The sequence below is a fragment of the Syngnathus leptorhynchus genome, chromosome 6 (genome assembly GCF_054491065.1).
Source record: "Syngnathus leptorhynchus isolate UIUO chromosome 6, UIUO_Slep, whole genome shotgun sequence".
NCBI classification, from domain to species: Eukaryota; Metazoa; Chordata; class Actinopteri; order Syngnathiformes; family Syngnathidae; genus Syngnathus; species Syngnathus leptorhynchus.
This window is the reverse complement of record NC_141200.1, coordinates 4,696,389-4,717,561: the sequence shown is the minus strand read 5'-3', so window position 1 is coordinate 4,717,561 and position 21,173 is coordinate 4,696,389. Positions and strand designations below refer to the sequence as shown.

Below are 21,173 nucleotides of genomic sequence, written 5' to 3'. Positions count from 1 at the left end.
TGTCAAGTCATCTATACAGTGGTTTGTAATTTTTGTCTAAAATTTATTTCATATATGCCTGCCAATTAAGGAATCCACTGTATAGTTTTCAGTTGTAATACCACTACTCACCACTAAACATCAGTTGCACTTGCACTACATACTCCACTAGATGTACTACAATTTGAGTAATAAAATAATTTGTGCCAAATTTGGAATGGCATACAGAGTACTAGAATAGTGTTAATTAAATTTCCACGGTGTTAATCTTTGTGACAAAATGCGGTTTTGTACGTGATATTGGTTTCCTGTGCCCCTTTGCACCGGAAAAAGAAAAACCACGATATGTGATTATTTTTTTGATTGCCCAAACCTTTTTTTTACTGACGGCTGGATTGCTTATACCTGCATTAGGGGGAATAAAACTTATATTTTGCCCATATTTAAAACTTCATTTTGTGCCCCCCCCCCAAGTAGCATTGATGAAAAATGGTGCTTCCCATGCCAACCCCTCCACGATTAAAGTTTTCTATCCCTGACCTAGCCAATATTGGTGTTTTTCTGAATTTTGTACCCAGACATGATAATCAATCGCTGGAAATAAGCCAGAGGTTACGGCACTGACCACCTGCCAAAAAGAAGAAATACAGCTATAACAAATTCAATCTTTTTATGCTTTTGGTATTATTTTTCCTTGCCACTCTGACCTTGGCATGACAGCCAGATAGACTGTCAAAGTGGTCAGGCTGTGCTTTTCTCTCCCACTACAAACAATGTGAAATGGCAAATCTGCCCTGGAACTGGATGTCAATGCTAGACACTACATAGCTATCTCAGAGTACAAAAGGTCCCCGGAGCCATCACATTGCCGGAGTTTTAAGAAAAAAAACACAAAAAAAAACCATCCACTTCAGGATTTGCAATCATAAAAAAAAACCAACCCAACTTCTTCTCTGTGGTTTTCTAAGCTGCAGCTGATTTCCTTAGTCTTTTTGGTAGCCGTATGCCCCGGGAGTTGATTAACACTCGCATATTTCGACACAACTCACACAACGCCCTGAGAAAGAGGAAATAGACCCTCTCCTCAAGAAGAAGTCGCACATGAAACGCGAGAGCGTCATGTTTTTTTGGCCACCAAAGAATATGTAAAATAATACAGCCAGATGGCCCTCTGAATGGCACGTCGCCTTGCTCGGGCTGAACACTGAGAACATTCTAGAGCGCTGCTTTTGTGCACCGTACTGAAAGTGTGCATTCATTCTCACAGGAGCGCATCAGCTGCAGCAGAGAAGCTGCTCTAATACTTACTTCTGCTCCTATTCCAAAACCTTCAATCTTCTTTTTTTTCTGACCAAATAAGCATGAAAAGAACATTCTTCTAAGGTCACTCCATTGAGACCTCCTGGAATGAAAACATGTTTGATAAGTCTGTCATTCACGTGTCCTTCGCATGACTAATTTGCTTTCCTGTTAGGTGGCATCCAATTTCCACATCCGGTGGCCCTCTGATACGAAAATTCAAGAGTGCTATCCTGACCAAAAACTATCGTGAGCAGGGTAAGATAAAACAAAAAGGTCCAATGATGACAATGAAGATCTCACAGCTCTGTTGTTGTTGACTTTCACGTCCCCACACACACACACACACACACACAGTGTCCCACTTGTGTGCTTCCTGAGGATGATCTGAAGAAGACTTAGCCTGTGCTTGTCTGGCTGCATGTCAACTGGCAGAGACACCGGAGTTTCTCAGAGAAAGGTTTGTGGAGGTCCACTGCAGTGAAGAAGAAGAAGAAGAAAAAAAACATCCCATATGAATTTGAAGCACTTTTTCGAAGCATCGTCATTACAACCAATCACAGCTCAGCTTCAGAAAACTGAGCCGTGATTGGTTGTGAGCTGAGACCTGGCAACTGTGATGTCATTTTCAGTTGACAGTGAGTAGCAAAATGGCCGCCTCCTGAAATGACTAAAAATAGGTGGATTTTTGTTTTTATGTCATATTCCACAAACAAAACATCATTCAGAAAACTGTGTGTTGACTAATTGGGCTGCAGAGAACATATTAGAGCAAAAACAAATTGGGGGTTGATGTCCCCTTTAATTGTTGGTTTGCTATTCAGCAGTTTTAGGCCATTCTTGAATTTGTGATTGTTCAAACTTAAAATCTTTTATACGGGCACCGAGCATGAGCAGCGGGTAAAGACAAACCTTTCATCTTCACAACTCTAGACAATTTAGATATTTTAAATTGGCCTAAGATGACTTTTAGAGAGGAGAGAAGCAGTGAACACCCTCAATTGATCGCCCTGCAGGTAATTGCACACTCCACTAAAATTCCCACGAGACCAGGCTATTAACAAATGAGTCTTCAACGAGCCGAACAGACATGTTTTGGGACTTTTCGAGGAAGGCCGGAGCCGAGACCTCCAAACATCTTTGCAGACGCGCTAATTCCATTTGCATTTTGTCAAGTCAATTTGTCAAGCGTACAAAAAAAAAAAAAAAAAAAAAAAAAAAAAAAAAGCTACACGACGGCACAAAACGTGCCTTTTCCTATGAGCGACCACCCGAACGCAGCAGTGGCAACCTGTGGCGAGACTTTGAAAGTGTCTGCGTGTCGGAGTCTTTTGGGGCCACGCTGCATCCAATGAGAGCTTGGCGCGGTGACGATGCAGCAGCGCGGTGCCGGTGCAGGACACGCCCCCAGCATGGATACAGGCTGCAGGGACAGGCGCTCCGAGACACTCTCACTATGTGCTGGAGAGCGTCTGAAGCAACCATGGGACGAGTTCACGCGTCCAACTTTCAAGAGTTGCCGCACTAAACAAAGACTTGCTCCTTTTTCGTTTTCATCTCCTTCACTCGGGGAGGAGGAGGGGGGTGGGGGAGAGAGACTTGTGCGCGCTTGCGATCGTCACGCAGGATGTTATTGCTGACGAAACTCGGAAAGCCGGGTATGAAGAGCGTAAAGTCTCTCTGATGAGATCCACCTCCTTCTATCCACCACACAAAGGGAAAGCACGGAACAAGTTATTTTCTCCCCCCACGAAGCCCACGCCATCGTTTTCTTTTTTTGGATGTCATAGTGGGGGGGTTGTTTGAAAGACGTCATGGATCACTTCGCAGCGGAGTGCCTTGTCTCGATGTCCAGCCGTGCGGTCGTCCACGCTCCGAGGGGCAACAACCGGGAGATGAAGCCGGACAGCCCGTCGCCTTCCCCAACGAGGAACCCGGAGGACGCCAAAGAACCCGTGGTGAAGGACAACTCGTCCCTATACGTGGTGGCCAGGATCCTGGCGGATTTTAACCAGCAGACTCCCAACGGCGTGCTCGGCGAGCAGGCGAAGAGCAAGGAGGAGAGCCAGGGCGGCCTGACGGAGGATGCAAACTGTGCCACACCTACCATCACCATCTCGGATCCGTCGCTCAAACAAAGAGGCAAAAGATCGAGAGGTCGCAACGAACCCGAGTCCCCGCAGAAAAAGCACAAATGCCACTATTCGGGTTGTGAAAAAGTTTATGGCAAATCGTCGCACCTCAAGGCGCACTTGAGGACGCACACAGGTCAGTTGCACGTGTGCTCGTTGGACTTGCGTGGAAACGTGCGTGCGTGCTTGCTTGCATGGAACGCATTGCGCATTTAAACCTGCTTGTCATTGTGTGTACGTCTTTGGCTTGCTCTCATTGTTCCCTTCAACTTGGGTGAACTTTCCTTTCTCGTTTGGCGCGGAGGGTGGGAGCCGAAAATAGTGCCACTCCCACTCGCGTCTCACAGCTCTCCTCCACTCGCAGCCCTCCCTCCCTCCCTCCCCTCGCTAAGCCGAGCTGCAGCGCCAATGCACACACAATGCAGACTTCCGGCCCTTGTTTTCTTCTTCTCCAAGTGCTCAAATAATGACAACAACTTCAATTACGTCTCCGGGTTTAAATGATGACGGAAGCATGCTAAAAGTTCCGCACCTACAATACATCCCCGTGACCTTCTCAAAGGAGCTCCATAGATTTGCTTTGCATTCCTGTGGATAAGCCAAAACCAAGGAGGGGAGGGGTGGTCAAATGGATGTAGATGCGGGTCAAAATTGAGGGGGTTGATAAGAACTGTGTCTGCCCAAAGCTCTTTGTTGTGATGTGCCACACCCCCGCTAGACAGGCTGCCAGCTGATCTGGCCAGCAACAGACTCTACTAGCTGAGCCCAGACCAGACGGAGGAGCCTCGCCTCCTCTCTGCAGCTTCTCCAAGCCCTTCCCTTTTTCCTTGGCACATGCAGCCAGCCAGCCCTCTGCAGCACATATGACACATAAGTCTCACAAAGGTGATTGTGTTGAAAGGAAAGCCTCATTTCATCACAGCCTTCCAAAATGAAATGGCTACCCCGCCTTGCTTTGAGATCAGATTATTATGCGCCCCATTCATTGTTGATTTGACCAGCACAAGAATGGCATAATGGATGATCACTTATGTTGTTTGGTTGTGGTAAACACTGACATGATTTTAGAAAAACGTGACCCAGATATTTCCGATAGGAATGTTGCAATGCCTGTTATGTACTGTTATGTTGCCTACTGCTTTAGACTTACCTCAAACGGCTCCACATTATGGCAGATTGTGCAAGTGGCTATCCAAATTTACTGTCAAACGAAACATCAACAAAGGGAATTACACTTTGTGTACTAGAAACAAGTCAAGAACATTGCCCCCACTAGCTTGATGCTAAAATTAAAATGCTATAGATGTGGTGGCCTTGTGATATTCAAACACAAACTATATAAACAGACAGTATCACAAAACTTACTGTCATATATTCTTTATCCTCTGCAAAGAGTCATTTTGTGTGTAGGACCATTATACAGACAGTCTTTGTCTTGCTTTGTGGTTACTGCTGAAAGTAAAAAAAAAAAAGAAATCTAGGGTCAGTGCCGTACATCCAGAACATCGACACGTGGGGGAAAAAAAAAAAAAAAAGGGAGACTCACATTTCCCGCCTTGTTGTGTTTAAAGTGTGGGCTGCCTTGATTTAACATCACACCAGATGTCTCCTTTCATGCATCAAATTATTTGATCACGGGATGCCACGGCAACGTGAAAGCAACACGGCAATGTCACACTTTGCTGGATTCTGTCGACAAGGCAAAAGACAGGAAAAAAATGCTAGATTGACATTTGTGGCATTTTTGTGTGGCAATGGTGCCCAAACTCTTTGACCACATGAATATATCTCAGTTTCTTATTCCTTCAAGCAAACATTGTGTTTGGATACACTCCCGTAACTTGCAATTGGCACGCGTCTCATAATCTGTGAGAATAACAAGCCTTTTGCGCTCCTTCCATTGGACGGCCACAGAATGTGGGTCATCTGAGTTCAGATGAGCTGCCTCAGCCAACCTTGCAGTGCTTTTCACACAGCCAGACTCCGGCTATGCTTCCCTCCAGATCCAACTAGTCGAGCGAAGAGAGAACGGATCGGCAGCTCCGGCCTGTAATTGCAGAGTGGGGGGAACACTTTTATAGGCTCCCAACAAAGAGAGCCAAGTACCAGACGTTCCTACTTGTGTAAATGCCGTCATTGCGGTCTTTGTTTATGCGAGTTGGCAACGGGCAGAGGAGCTCAAACTCCCCATCGACACGACTCGTGTGCTCGTGTACTTTGACTCGTGTTGAAAAACTATCATTACTCTTTCATGACTCTTTTAAAATGAACCAAGTTGCAATAGATTTTCAAAGAGCAAGATTTAGCAGTGTTTTTGTTCCCCTTTTATACTAAAAATGACTTTTTTTTTTAATGAAAATGTAATTTTTGGGTGGGGGGCTGGCACAATGATTTTAAAAGAAGTGCATTTCGTTTGAAAGCAGCAACTGGTTGTGATGGGGGCTGCGATGGGAGGTTGTCCAAGGTTACCAGACAGCATCGGAGGCGGGGCTCCGGCGCGACACATCCTGTGGTGTACAAAGCAAACATGAAACGTAATCTCAGGTTAATATTCATCTTGTAAAACAATCTCACCTTTGAGATATAATCGGAGCACGATTACAAATGACAAAAAAATCGGCTTTCCCGTGAGCTTCTTGTCTTTTGGCTAGCGAGTACACGATGTACCGAAAGTATGTCTCATTACTGTACTCTGTCACCCAGTCGGCTGAGACATGACCCCCCCCCCCCTGACAAACTCATTACAAATCAGGTCTTTATAAAACAAGAGGCCGGGGCCTTCTGTGCCCCCCCCCCCCCCTGCTAAGTATATAGGACCTCTTCACAAAAGGTCCGTCTTGACAGTATATAGGACCTCTTCAAAATTTTTGGCATCACTGAGGTGGAACCGGGTCAATAAATCTTCAAGACAAAGCGCCTAATGGCATATTTTACAGCTGGATTGAGGTTTTGTCTGGGGCTTCTTTTGTGGTCTCCTCTGATACAGACAAAATAAGTGGCGGCACCTGGCACTAGCAGAACACATCCATTGACCTTATTCATGCTCGCCTCTATTTTTGCACACGTCTGAAGCTGCGATTAGTAAAGGCCATTTTTTTTTTTAATTATCACAATTTCCACACAGGAAAAAGGAGCAAGAGAAAGCGATTATTTGTTCTGCAGCTCTTCCAGCGGTTTGATATTTTTTGCTTGTGTCGCGACAAAGAGGGCACAGTATTCCGATGTGGCGGGAATGAGGTAGCCGGGTGGAGATGGGGTTTTCCTCACACTTGCTTGAGTCTGGGTCTCATCCCAAGTCAAAATGTTACACGGGCACAAGAGGTCAGTGTGTCTACCCGCCACATGGCAGGATTTCCAGCACCTTCTTCTCAGCTGACCGATATTTCTGTCTAGTGTTGTCGGGAGAAAATCAGCAGTTTCCCGTTTCCTGCAAACATCAGACTTTAAGGAATGCGACCTGCATAGTTTTTTTTTTTTGCATGTGACAAAGTCTCCACTGCACCCTAAAAATATCCCACCATCGTCATTTTGTCTACTACATTGGCCTGAAACGTTCTCACAATGAGCGAATGACCTGTCACATGACAAACGGCTGTTGCTGTGGTATGGTGTTCCTCAAGGTTCAAGTTTGAGGCCCCTACTGTTTTCATTATATTTGCTGCTCCTGGATTCTATCTTACCAAAGTGTATTTCCTATTCAATCTATTTCTCACTAAGCAGTCTCAAATTTGGGTTTTAACTTGGGCTGAGGATTGTGCCTGGCTCTCTACAAATTTTAGAGGTCATTTCAAGATTCTATGCATCTTTAAATGGTCTCTCCTAGGACCAATCCAATGTTCGCTTGACGTCCGTGCAGCTGGATGTTACGTGTCCAGTGGAAACAAGGTATTAGTTAATCCTCTCGAAGCCAGGGATGTAAATAACACCAAAGTGGAAGCCACTGTCGTGCCTGTTCTAATCATGTGGTGCTGTATTACCTCACTGTAAAGGACACAAATGTGACATTCACATTCTAACCTACATACAGTATGTGCATTTTAGCGCTAACTGGATACTCCTTGGCTAATGTTGAAGCATAAAACCCGATTTAACTGCGATTAAGCGGCCAAACACGCATGATGGCCACTCCTAACACAGAAAGACCTCTGTCATTCACATCCACGGCCGTGCTGCTTTCAATCGCCCACAAATGTCAGTATTCTTTAGGTACTGTGGCACGGGATAATTCCCATAAAAGCCGCTCTGTTCTTCCCACCCGAGCGGCCCCTCCCTCCAGCCTTTTCGGGCTGGGTAAGAAAATAGGTGCCGGAGCGTGTTGTGTTGTGGCGGTGACGACCTGCGAGTTGGTGTTCATTACCAGCGGCAGGAAGATTCAGACCTGTGGAACACTGCACACTGTTGAAAAAGCTAACAAAAACACTTCTTGCACGCGAGCAACGGCGCTGTGGCAAAAGGCGGTGAGCGCCTAGTGCGCTCGGGTGGGGGTGGGGTGAGCTGTGGTATATATTCACTGTCAATGCCCTCCATTGATGTAGGTCATTTACTGTATTGGGCTGCATGTGTGGCTAATCTGATTAGCGTTTGAAGGGATGAGACCTCGGAGGCAGAGGGCACCCCTGTTAGGCAATCATTGGGTTCCATCTGTGAGTTCTGACTTGTTCTAGACGGAAGCTGCTACGCTAAAAGGAGGATTTAGTTTCTTGCGTATGCTCACTATGGTATGCATTACGTGTCCTTTGGTTGTGGTAAATCAGACAATGTTTGTTTGGCACGTTCAGGCGTGGCCCTCAGAACAAGGTGTGGAGAATTCAATGGAAAAGCGTCAATGAAGCAAACAGGGAAGGCCCCTACGTGTTTTGTGTGATTGCCCAAAGCTAGCTTAGAGACATTTTTAAAGACATTTCGTCAAAACTTCCACTGCTAGATTAGCATTTCTAGGCTCCGTCGTACTGTTCTGTTATAAACAACAGCGTCTAAGCGGTCTGTTAAAACGACGTCAAGCAAACAGCAGACGAGCATTATCTCCGTCTGTATCTCATCTTATCGAGCAGCGCAGAGGCCTCTCGGGGATTCTGTTATTCTTCTTCTGGGTTTTGTGTCTCGTCTAGTGTCAGACTTCATCAGCAAAACAAGTTTGTCCTGCGGGCCCCGCCGTTTACGGGTAATGGGGCACCCCCGTTTGCACCTGCCTCTGCGGATATACGTAACGATGACTACGACCGGTTGCGTATCTTTAGTTAACTAGGATTGAAAAGATAAAGAAGACTGCAGGTTGTTTCAACGTACACTCAAGGTTGCAAGAGAGTGCCCACTCAAACTAATTGAGGCAAATTTGATGAGCTGGTCAATGCAGGCGAGCCATTCCCGCCGCTCCCTTAAGAGTTAAGGGGATGAAGTAATGCACGGCTAAGTGTATGCAGGAATCAGACAGGTCATACGCAACCTCGCCGCGTGTCTCGAGACCGAATGTCAATATCTCCCGTGCGCTGCGGCGGATTGAGGGAAGAGCGTTACGGTTAGTACGTGAGAGTCTGATTGAAATGCATTACAGGGGTATTCCTCCTGCTGGGAGCCAGACTATTGTTCACAACCTGACAGCTATAAGGCCCACAAGGGCTAGCAACCCTATTCAACGGTCTCTCTCAATAACGACAAAAGATCTCCATGTTTTTAAGAGTCCTCTCCTGAGAAGCTTGAGTTGAGTTTCCGTGACACGCACCTGACCCCGCCCTTTTCACACGCTGGGACAAGATAGAGTTGTGGGATACAGTAGACTGTTTTATCCCTCAAGGGACTGAAGAACGGCGGTTGGTTTGGTTGTCTGATTTTTCAATTTTGGGATTCTTCGGCGTACTATTTGTGCTATCATACTTCACGTCGCAGTTTTCATACTAGGTGGTTGTCTGCTGGCTGCCGGTTTGTTTAGAGGTCATAGAAGCAGAAGTGTGCTAAGTCCAACCACCAGAACCAATGTCTCGTTTCGTCTACACCTTGTTTTTGTTTTTTTTGGTCTGAGATTTGCAGAGATATTTTCAAGTTATACAATTTTCCCCCCAGTCTTTCTCACCCGACAAGATGCTTTTCCTACGTGTTGCTTTCATGCCCCAGGACACGGCAGGAATGTTATCTTCTCCTATTTGATACGCTGGAGTGTTTTGTTTGTAGTAGGTGACCGAGCCGAGTTGTCGCACGGTTGCTCACGTCAAAGAAGTGATTACATCTCGCCATCGCCGGGACCAGGCCGGCTTTCGTGACGCCGGTTTAACCCTTCCTACAGAAACCCATGGTCTTAGGCGTGAATGAACCAAGGATGTGGGTGAGGGGGGGATGGTCAGAGATAAGCTGTTTACTTACTGACCTAGTGACCTCAGAGTGAGTGTTTATATAACTGCAGTACCTGTGACATAATCACGTTGCATGGAGCACGAGGTACAGTTGCAGTCACATGATGTAACTCTCTTTCCTGGTATCTGGGTCAGTGCGTTCGTTAGGCAATTCTTCCCTTAGCACTGACCCCCCCCCTCCATGTCCAACCCGGACACTTTCTGAGAAAGACCAACCACACCCTGGATGTGGCAACCAGCCAAGGATGGGACAACCAATCCGTTTGCGTTTCTAAGTGCGGGAAACGTGCCGCTAAGGGAAGCTTGCATGCATGTACTGTCGATAGCATCATGGATTTTTTTTACAGACCTAAAGCTGATTGTCTACACTAATGGAATTAGTCCACATGAAAATGCAATCAAGCAACAGGTATTGAAACCAAGCAGGGAATTGTCCAATTCAAACTATTTGACCTTTATTTGGAACACTAGCTAAGATCATTTTTGTTTGTAGCGTAACGGTTGACTTGACTTGTTGCTAAAGACGTCAACAATAGGTCGTCTTGAAATCAGGTTCAGTGGCTTGTTAAGGTTGTTTTTATAATTTCTTCTTCAATAAATACCTGCTGATTAATTAGGGTAGGGCGTATATTTGAAAGCAGGCCACTAATTAAGGAAATAGAACACGCGAAGATGCCAAACAAACAGTTTCAGTTCCGTTTTTGGAAGAGTTGAACCGGAGGGTTAGGGTATGATATTCAAAACCACCTTCAAAATTCTCACGTTTGTGCATACATGGCCCCTAGAGGATCGGAACGAGTGAATTCATCTTGTGCATTCTTCACAGACAAGACGCTGACTAATGGTTACACTCGACCATTGGCTTATTTCCACTCAGGATCAAAGTAGCTGTTCCCTTAATCTCTTAAAGTATTCCTGGAAGTTCCTCTGGTGAAAATCCCACATTATGATTTGGGGCATCGCATTCTTTTTAGAGGTTAAGTCTGGTGTTAAATTTATCCGAGGGCTACAAAGGGGCAACGTGTCCATCAATCCCCAGTAGTGACGGAGCTCTAAATAATTTCAAGGGTCACAGCGGGTTACCGTTGGATACCTGATGATTCCCCATCATGGCTGTATAGGACTTGGGGACATCTCAGCCTGGCTCTCTGGTGTCTGGTTAAATATTAATTCTGTTGGATCTGTTACACCGGTTACTGAGCCTTAAGCAGCATGTGGGGCTTAAGCTCCACTTTTAGTAGTCACAAACAAAATTTTTTTTTTTTTTTGCAGTGCCAGGTGGCCGCGCCGGCTGTTGCTCTTGCTAATAAGGTATGAAATCAGACCATCATGATGCTCATCAATGAGATGAGAGCCATAGAAGTAACACTAGTATGTTTCTGGAGGCTCCCAGGTTATTTACAGCTTTGAATTCTAGCCAGAAGAGACGCTCAGGCACTTTGCATTGGCTGTGATAAAACATTTGAATGGAAACACGGGTCGTAAATTAACACAGAGCCATTTGAGCCGGCGGGAGTAGAAAGTAGGAAGGACCCAGTGGGTCTGTCTACAGCTGAGGTGAGGCGTCAGGAACACAAACCGGGCTGTCTAGACTTGCTCGCTCTGTCTGCATGTTTTGTTGCAGTATCGTGGGGGCGATGGCGTACGAGGCTACTCACGTACCAACGTCTAGTTTCTGGAGTCACGCTGGCATCGAGTAGCGTACGAGGAACGTTTGATGCTAGGCGGCAACTCTTTCCATTATGGCCTTGAGGGAAACCGCAGAACAAAGAATAAGGCATTTGGCGGGCTAGCTCGTACGCGCTCATTTGTCACGGCACCTTTTTTAACATGCGAACGTGTTTACTTCTTTTTCGTCACCACACGTCGCTGGAGAATAAAGGTCACGGAAAACAAACCTGTGCTCTGTAATACCGAGAGGAACATATGACCCTTTGTTGTCAAGCAAAAAGCATGGCGAAGCTGCTTTCATACTCTATACACAATGTTTCCACATTATATAGAATAGAAGGAAACCACAAGATATATGGTACCATCTGGCTTTGAGTAGATTTGTGTCAAAGCCCACTTTTATTGCCCGATAAACGGGGGGAGGGTGTAATTTTCCCATGCGCTGACCGGCAGATAGTTACACGCTGAAAAAAAGGGTGGGGTGGACCCATTGTGAATGCATCTGGAATATTCAACGGCGGTTTTATAAGCACTCTATTTAGATTCCAACTATTCCGTGATATTTCTCGCCGTCTGATATTCAAATATTTAAGCCTTCAAAACTATTGGGAGAAATCTGGCATCATAATAAAACCAATACAGTATTTGTCTAATAAAATGACAAACATTTCAAACATTGACGTAAAATAACCAGAGATGACTGATTATGAAATGTATTGACGTGTGCATAATGCAACAGATGTGTTTTGCTAGTCTGACCAAGCAACCAATCAGAGAACAGAATGCTTACTGTTACTGTGGTATCTGAATGAACCAACCAATCAGAGGACAGAATGTTACTGACTGTGGGATGGGTACCTGAAATCTTGATTGGTGAATCTTATTGTTAAATACTCTAAAAAGTAAATCTATCGAAATCTGGCTTTGATGGTTTTCAAGACTCATTTTATATGTCTGGTGATTTTTTTCATAGTCGTTCAAATTTGGCAGGGTTGTCAACAACATTCTAAATTTAGAAGACATTTATTTTCCGCTTTGTTGGGACTTTTGATTGACATCAGCCAGCACTACTGGTTTTGAAGGTTCTGGGCAGATTAGATTGACATGACGACACAGATGCTGAAATGTGATTGGACAAAAGAAATGGAATGAAGTAGTGCAGCCAAGAGGAAAAAACTACAAAATGAAGAGAACATGTTGAGAATGATCTAATTTGGTGGAACAAAATTCAGGGTTTAGGTCATTGCTTTACATTGTCAGGCTGCTCCACCTTTTTGTTGCAAAACAAAAGTAAAAGAAATCAGCCTACCTTTGATTATGCTGTTTTGAGTTTTCGTTTATGCTTGTGAGATTTTGGACCACAAGTTTGCCGCCATGCGTCACTGTGGTTGTCATAAGGAGAAGCAACTAGTGCAAACATGAATATATCACATGTTGAAATTTTTGACAGACAATCATAAGCTCAAATTGAATGACGTCATCCGCCTACCACTTGACCACAGTCCTACGATTTAGAGGCAGATTTCATTCCAATTCCTCTTTTTATGAAGACAAATTTTCGTCAACAAAATTAATCACTCCGTTTCTCTAGCTTATTTTTCCATCATATTTATTCATTATGTTATGTGTAATCTCAAAAGTTTTGAATGATTGATTAATATGAGCTTTCTTGTCTTGATGAAATGTTGATGAGTAAACCTTTGGATCGTCTTTAAAATACACATCAAAGTCAATTTTTGTGGGGGTTCACTTGGAATAAATAAACATGCACATTTGAAAGGACTGCCTTCGTGTAATGCAATTGAAAGATTGGAAAAACCTACTCCATTTTCTGCCAGTCCAATGGCGAGTGTGGTTTTTGTTACCATGACTACAGCAACATCTGAAATGAGAGCCCAGCGTAAAAAACAATGGAAGACAAAAGACAAAAATTCACAATAACATCATGACTTCACCGAACTAAACCTTATTCTGTGCATCCGGCGAAATTCAATGCAGCTCTGCTTACCTTGTGGCTTGGAATGCGGGTGTGTCTGCTTGAAATTGTTCCAAAGAGTGATTGATGTTTGGTGGCCCACGCTTGAAAGTGGCACGGGATCCTTGCCCGGTTTAGCTAATAAATCGTCTGTCGAGAAACTCTGTGGGCGGAGTTATGATTTGAATTAGGGCAACAGAATGCTTGTTCACAGAAACATTTCTACTTCCAGTTGAAGCTGACTGTCCTGCTTCTGTTTTGTCCAGGAGAGCGTCCGTTCCCTTGTACCTGGCCCGACTGCAGTAAGAAGTTCGCTCGCTCCGACGAGCTAGCCCGCCACTACCGCACCCATACGGGAGAAAAGAAGTTCGGCTGCCCGCTTTGCGACAAACGCTTTATGCGAAGCGACCACCTGATGAAGCACGCCCGGCGCCACTCGGATTTCCAGCCCGGCATGCTTAAACGGCCCCACGGCGGCGGGGGAGTGGCGGGCCACGCCGCCCGTCCCGGCTCCCTCAGCGATTACAGCCGCTCGGACGCCTCCAGCCCCACCCTCAGCCCCACCCTGAGCCCCGCCCTCAGTCCCGCCAGCTCGCCTTAAACTGAACTTTGCACTTTTCGCCTCCAGCGCGGCGACGCGAGTGTTTTTGTCATGATAACACTTGTGAGCGGCGACCCCCCATCTTTGCTAATCCCGCGCTTGCTGTGGTGTACCATACTGTACAGAACTGCTTATTGTCGAGCAATGACATGTGTGATCCTATAAGAAGGTAATGCCTTTCCCAGATGGCAATATTTACATTCTCGACCATATGTCTCGACTTTTTTTTCTAATTGTCCGTGCGCGGCAACTCGACGTGACTTAGAAGAAAGACAAAAGATGCCCTGATGAGTCTTATCGAAATATTTGTCTTTCATTGTTTTGTTTTGTTTTTCTTTTCAAACGGGTGATGAGAAAGGCCATAGGCGCGCACACGCACACACACACATACATAACACACTGTAAATTGTTGGGTCAAAAGTAACCCAAATTGGGTGAAACCGCTAACACAGCATCAGGTCCAAGATGGATATAGCCATTGTTGTGTTATTATTACCCAACCCATTTGGGTTGAAGATTTGATCCATTAAATTGGATCAAGATTTTAATCCCACTTGGGGTATTAATGCCCCATACTTATGAATTAAAGGATACAACAGAAGAAACAATATGTCGGTGTTAGCCAGCGAGCCAGCTAGCCACCGAGCCGGCTAGCCACCAGTAAAGTTCCATTCATTTGAATTCAACTTCAGTTCTTCAGCCTCCCCACACCCAATCGCCAACCCAATCTGCTAGGTCAAAAATCATGAACCCTAACCTTGAGTAAAAGTCATCCAATTCACTCAAGCTACGCAGCGAGTGTTTGAGGGAAAACCAACCCAGCATATTTTTTTGTGTGTGTGTGTGCACAGATGCTAAAACAACAACACACACCTCAGGATTAAAGACAGTTTCTCCGAATAACTTTACACAAAATGCACAATATACTCATCACTTTACTCGGAAATTCAACCACTGGTTGGATTTTTTTTTTTTTTGCCCTGCTCAGGGATGGCCTTGTTAGCTTGAACAAATGGAGGGAAACAGTCAGTCCACACACAGACGCAGTATGTCTTTATATATGGAGAACTATACATGTAATATATATGTATATATGTATCCGTACAAACACGTACCCATGTATATATATTTCAGCCTTACGCTCAACACACCATTGCACTCTTTTACGTCAGCCAGCCAGCTTCACTTCCTTCTAACATCATTTTAAGCCTCTTCTGAAACAAAACGACACATCAGAGCTGTAACACAAGCCCCCCCCCGGCATTTATCCGTCTTTGCCTTTTAACACGGAACCCAGCGAAGGGAGATATTGCCCGTGTGTGTTTTGACACGTCGGCTACATCCCCGCAGTCAGATAATTAAATACGAGACGTCTGGTTGAACATTTTTTTGACGATAGCGGTTACGGCTCTGATAGCACCTTTTGGGAATTGGTGTGTCAGAGGCGTTTTATAAACAACAGCGGCGTGGAAAAATGTCGGCTTTTAAACACACTAACCCCGTTTCCCGCGGCATCTATTCTCTCGCTGGACATTTATTGCGGCAAACAGCTAGAATTGGGTTATAAAGATACGTTTCAAAGCAGCTGTTTAAATAAAAATGGACACAAAGGGACGATAACGTGTAGCCTTCTCAGAAGCACATTGGGGGAGGGGTACCAAAGACTAAGTAATGATTTGAGGCCTGCAAAATATCCCACAAGCAACGTCACGAGTTGTCGCATGTCACCCGTCTGGCTCTACCTGTGCCGTCAAGCTGTCAAGCTTGAAAGGAACTCGAGGGTTAAACGCAGTGCAAATTGTCGGTGGAGCTGTCTGCAATGTTCAGATGGGAGAAGGCGCCTCCTGATAAAACAAGAGAAGAGCTTTATCACGACTTGAGCAGAGGAGGAGACGCCCTCGTTTCCTGCTTATGCAAATGTAACCAACTTGGGGTGGGGGGTGGGAGGGTTAACAGTACCATCGAGACCAGGCAGACTCAACACTAGCTACGGAAATATTTGGCTTCTGTGTGAAATGGATTTTAAACATTAGAGGTTAACTTAATTCAACTTCTCTAAACTTTTGAACTGCTTAGAGTTCAGCAAAAAGGACTGAAATGTTGGACATTAAGTTTTAAAATTTCACCGGATCAATTTTATGAGTGACTTTAATATTGGAATAATTTGATGGTACAAAGATTGATGAAGAATTATTCGTAGCAAATAATCATTTTCCGACCAATTAAGTGAAACTGGCAAAAATGTATTAATTGGAGTCCCATTTTTGACAAGCAAGCACTGTGACAAAGCTCACACTGTTAAACAGCTGCTTTGTAACCCCTCCGAGCAAAAAAATGAAAATATCATCTTGCCGTGATTTGTGTGTTCGGATAGAAGTCGGGCTGAAAAAAACCCAACTTCAATGCAAACGGGCACCGCGTCTCCAAACTGGCATAACCCGCATCCTCCTTGCAAATTTAGTGTTGCTTTGATCCCATCGCATCCATCCAGACCGTTGCCATGGCGAATGGCGCTCCCCCCCCCCCCATCTCGGTGCCGCGCGCATGTTAACAACTCCGGCAGGTGTACGTCCATGAATGGCGGGCCTTGTCTCCCCCGACTCGCCCCCGCCCTGGCGGCCATCTTTCTTTTCAAAGCAGCAAGCTCTTGCCACATCCCCCTCGAGACAAATCTTCTCCTTAGATCCATTCCAGCCACTTTCAGTAAGAGAAACCACTGAGGATAATGTTTTAAATTTTCTTAACTGCTGCTGAGCAGCCTTTATGTGCAGGTTTGCATGCTTTTCTTAATCCATAAACTGCACAATGACCTCAGGTTCCATGGGACGTACACAACATGGGTGGCATCATTTGTTCTCACTGCTGGTCAGTGTCCGGTGAAGGCTTCCCTCCTTCTCAAGGCCCACCTGCCTCTGCACAACATCCTGCCTGAGTCACAATTTAGGCTCCCTGAGGCTGAAATGAAACGCCCTTAAGAGGAAAAAAAAACAACAACAACCCAGTGGACTTAATACATGATGACATGTGAAAGAGGAAATGTCCCCATCCATCCTTCCATCCTATCCATCCATGTTCTCACTGTACCAAAAAAAACTACTTGAATAATTCAACAGAGAAAGGCCATTGAACACCGTTTTGTACATTTTGACTGTTTTTCTTTTCAGGGTGGAGGGTGTGTTGGTTTTTTTTGGTTCATGTTTCCATCGTTTTCAGGTCATTGATTGCTGATTTGTATGTTATGCTTAAAAAGAAAAAAAAAAAAAAAAGCCATCCACTCACCAGAGTGCTGTTGATGTCAGGGTGACGAGCGTTTGCTTCCATGTGGGCTTGTCCTCCATAATTTCTTCGTGTTCCCACAAACAGGGAATGTTCAACTGGTGGGCGACAGTTAGTAGATAAAACTTTCTGACCTCTGACCTTTATGTATATTCATTTCACATGGAATGACTCATTTTCTTCTTTTGAGTTGTTTTCCTTGAGATAAGTGACCCTGAGCGTGACACACGTGGACAAAATTGTCTTCTGAAGAAAAAAAAAAAAAACTCCCACAGTGGTCACAGAAAAGAAATAACCTGAAATCTGACAAAAAATAACAAATAGAAGATTAAACCTAAGCAATGAGACTAAGACATTGAATTATGATTCCACTTTTTTTTCTTTTTTAAAAAAAAGGTAAATCTAAAAAAAAAAAAAAAATCATAAATAAATACAATAAAATTAAAACCTTTTTGACATTTTTAACCAAGTTGTCCTCTAACATCACAGGTGTTGCCCTCAGTCGGTCTATTATGGGAAAAACATGTTAAAGATAAAAGCTAGAAAACCATCTCCAAACACCTTTTTATTTTTGTTTTTGTCCATGTGTGTAGCACCAATCCGTATTTACTCTTAATTTGTATTATTGCTTTATTTTGGTGGTGTGTATAGTTTTCAGGATCATACCTCTTTGAAAAATATTTAGCTTTTTTTTTGTTGTTGTTGGTATCTTTCCAAACACACGGTGTAGCTTCTGTTCGACAAATAGCACAAATAAACAATAGATTGTTTGTTTTCTGCTTCAGGCTTCTTATTCTGTAAATAAACGACTGATTTTGTTTGTTTTATATATGTTTAAAAAAAAAAAAAAAATCACGTCAGGGTCCTTCTCATGCTTTTGATTCAAAGTTGCAAAATGAGCCACACACGCATTGTATGTGCTGGTTTTAAACATGCGGGATGATGTCAGCATTGAAAAATCTTCTTTAAAAAAAAAAAAAAAAGGACTTTAACCTATGAGGTTCCTAATCACATTGTACTGCTTAATAGTTGACTGGCTATTGTAAAAAAAAAAAAAAAAAAAAAATGCATTCGATTGGATTGACTGATGAACTAAGCATATTTAAAACGACAACGTGTTGTAATATTCTGGACTGATGTCAAAGTACAGGGTTGATGGATGCAACTGTGTGCCAAAACATTCACGCTCAAGGGTAAATAGCTAGTGTCACACATTGTACAGTTGTTGTCTTTTTTTAACTGCTTTTATGTCATGTACAGGATTTGTGCATATTTGATATACTAGGTGGAATATTTTCTGCTTTGAAACCATTTGGTTGTGTAGCTTGCTTTTTTTTTTTTTTTTTTTTTTAATTCTTATTTAATGTGATCTTTTGGTTTCTGTATGTAACACAAGTAAATGATGTACGGTGGACCTGTGCTATTTATGAATAGCGGAAAAAAAGTAATGACCCAACCTCGAAATTCTTGAAGAATTACGTCCCAAAAATTTTTAGGGTGAAAAATTAGCGAGTACGCGGGTGTCCACATTTTAATGCTAATAGACGAAGCCCGACCATTCCAAAGGATTGAGAGTTGCGCTATACGCGTTTATTTTTTTTCTAAGGGGGGGGGGGGGACACAAATGACTGAGGTTTTTCCACATTGTGAATCGTGCGCAAGGTACGATCCTCATTGTTTCCCAGGTGTACTGGCTCCTCGTACTTCCCCTTCGGGGGCCTTGCGTGGAGCCAATTAAAATGAACATTCAAGAGTCAAGGACATACACAACATTGTCTTCCCGCTAACATTTTTTTTTTTTTTTTGGTGGGTGGGATACCTTTAAGACTAGTTAGCGAGGGCTTTGTTTGAGGGCCAGTGTGATTCCCGGGTGTGAAGTTGTTAACCAAAGGCTATGAAGGGAAATATGAATGTCGCAGTAATTTGCTTCGGCTTGCTAATGGACCTTCTTTGATTCTCAAACTTTAAAATGAGCATCAAAGAGTTATGTGCGTTGCAACGGGGTCGTTTTATCGTCTTGGTTTGGATGTTGCGGCCTCTTAGAAGAAAGAATTTAGTGCAGGTGGTTTGAGCTTTTTTTTTTTTTTCCTCTCCCGTTTGTCCTCAGTGCAATGTCGCTCTCTTGATACCTCATGTGCGTTTCTCCTCTGTTCATCACCATCAGTTGCCTGTTGTCGTGACTCCGAGGTGCCGCGCCCCTCCCATCCCTCTCTGGGCCGGCATCGCTCTAATGTAATGTGTAAATAACTCTCGACTCAGCTACGGCCAGTACATTCTTCTATGACCTCACAGTTAACTTTTCAGGTGTCTTTATTTTTGTGTGGGTTTTTTTTTTTCTCTCCCCCCTTTTCAACAAACCAAAATCACTACACTCAACAAGTATTACAGTTGTACAGTACCTGGGATTCCAACCACATGTAATGTAATGTGCTGGTCTTAGCTGCTCTGCTGTACCTTTCTATGGCATTATTTTTTACATGTTAGACGATATATTGTGACAATGTCCTATGCAAAAATGAAAAATAACAAGATTGTTGAATCATGTATGTTGTCATAACTCGTATGCATGGAATAGTGAAGTTTACATTTGGAAATAAATTCATAAAATATGCAGCTCTAACTTGTTTTGACTTTTTTTTTTTGTTACAAGTCAGGTTGAAGCATTTAATGAACGGTCTACGGACTGTCAGGAAGTCACAACAGACAAGACTGTATAAACACTAGAGTATAGCTCCGCCCCTGCCTTATGCTAACGCTGACCCTAGCTGAACCACTTACTCTAAAATATATATAATTTTTTTTTTAATGACTAACCTTTTCCTATTTTGACTTAACCTTAATAAGAACCCTAAAACGTATCACATAAACTGTTATTGAACTAAAGAACCAGTACACAATTGTGTACTTCCTCTATTGTAAAATATTCTTTGCAGGTCAGCTATCAGGCAGTTTCCTCTTTGCTAGAATGCTATTGCCTGTTTCATAACATGGACGTTAAATTAAAAATGCGTGTTGATATCATTTTGAATTTATTTTTTGCGGCTCGCTGGTTTTCTGTCTGTGTTCCTTTTGTCACTCTCGACCACTATGGGGGCGCCGCTGCTAATAGACGTGGCCTCCCGTGTCTCATGGAGGATTATATTTCATTGATTCAAGCAGCCTTTGAAAATGACAGCGAAGCAGGGCGGGGACCTAATGGCCTCTGACAAGCTTGTTTCTCACACAGGCCTGTATTATTGTTGCAACAGGAAGTACACCTTGTTCCCGTATTTCACCCGTGCTAATATTTACTGTAACGACGGGGTATCAACAATGGGCGGGGCGCCACATTGCTGTGGACTCTTCCTTCCTTTTTGTGTTGTGGTTCAGATTTGTTAACATATTGTCATTCTTCCAAGCAGTGTGCATTTATGCAAAGTGTGGAAGGTCTGCCCAACTAAAGAGAGATTATGTAGCATGATTTTGCTAGAGGGAATTAGCATTTGGCCCTGTTCTGATGATCCAGGGCAGATTAGACTGGCATAGCAACAAAGAGGCTCCACACATAAATACATTTAAAAAAACAAAAACATCTTAGAAAGACAGACACTCTCTTTCTTGAAGACTCAGCAATGCAGCACAAGACAGGAAGGAAGCGCAAACATTTTAAAATTCTGCTCGATGATTCTAGTCTTCACCCTGCTTGTCTCCAGGCAGGTTGGAGGCACGCAAGCTGCCACACTTGGCACGGCCGGACAACCGACCATTTATACTGACTTTCTCATCTACGGAGAACGAAGATTCGAATTTCATATCATTGATACTTTCTTAACATCCACAACAATAAACAAATAGGGGGAATGCTTCCTGACAGTGTCAACCAATCCAAACGGAGTATTATTGGTGTGTTTGACACA

At 43.8% G+C, this 21,173-nt stretch overlaps 1 protein-coding gene and 1 long non-coding RNA gene across 2 annotated transcripts; one reads left to right on the top strand and one right to left on the bottom strand.

Annotated features, from left to right (window-relative positions):
- Positions 1 to 518: 518 nt before the first annotated feature.
- Positions 519 to 6,105, bottom strand: LOC147055442 (uncharacterized). Its single transcript, XR_015066443.1, has 5 exons — positions 5,294 to 6,105; positions 4,957 to 5,099; positions 4,776 to 4,862; positions 4,561 to 4,611; positions 519 to 1,753 (listed from the first exon to the last, which is right to left on the bottom strand). It is a non-coding gene; the product is annotated as an uncharacterized LOC147055442 (long non-coding RNA).
- klf13 (Kruppel like factor 13) lies at positions 2,741 to 19,917 on the top strand. Its single transcript, XM_085914558.1, has 2 exons — positions 2,741 to 3,546; positions 13,667 to 19,917. The coding sequence occupies exons 1-2, from the start codon at positions 3,093 to 3,095 to the stop codon at positions 13,999 to 14,001; spliced, it is 789 nt and encodes a 262-aa protein (XP_085770684.1). The 5' UTR covers positions 2,741 to 3,092; the 3' UTR covers positions 14,002 to 19,917.
- The last annotated feature ends 1,256 nt before the right edge of the window (positions 19,918 to 21,173 follow it).

Coding starts and splice junctions, on each gene's coding strand:
- klf13 (XM_085914558.1), top strand. CDS start 3,093: ATGGATCACTTCGCAGCGGAGTGCCTTGTCTCGATGTCCAGCCGTGCG. Junction 3,547..13,666: donor GCACTTGAGGACGCACACAG/GTCAGTTGCACG, acceptor TGTTTTGTCCAG/GAGAGCGTCCGTTCCCTTGT.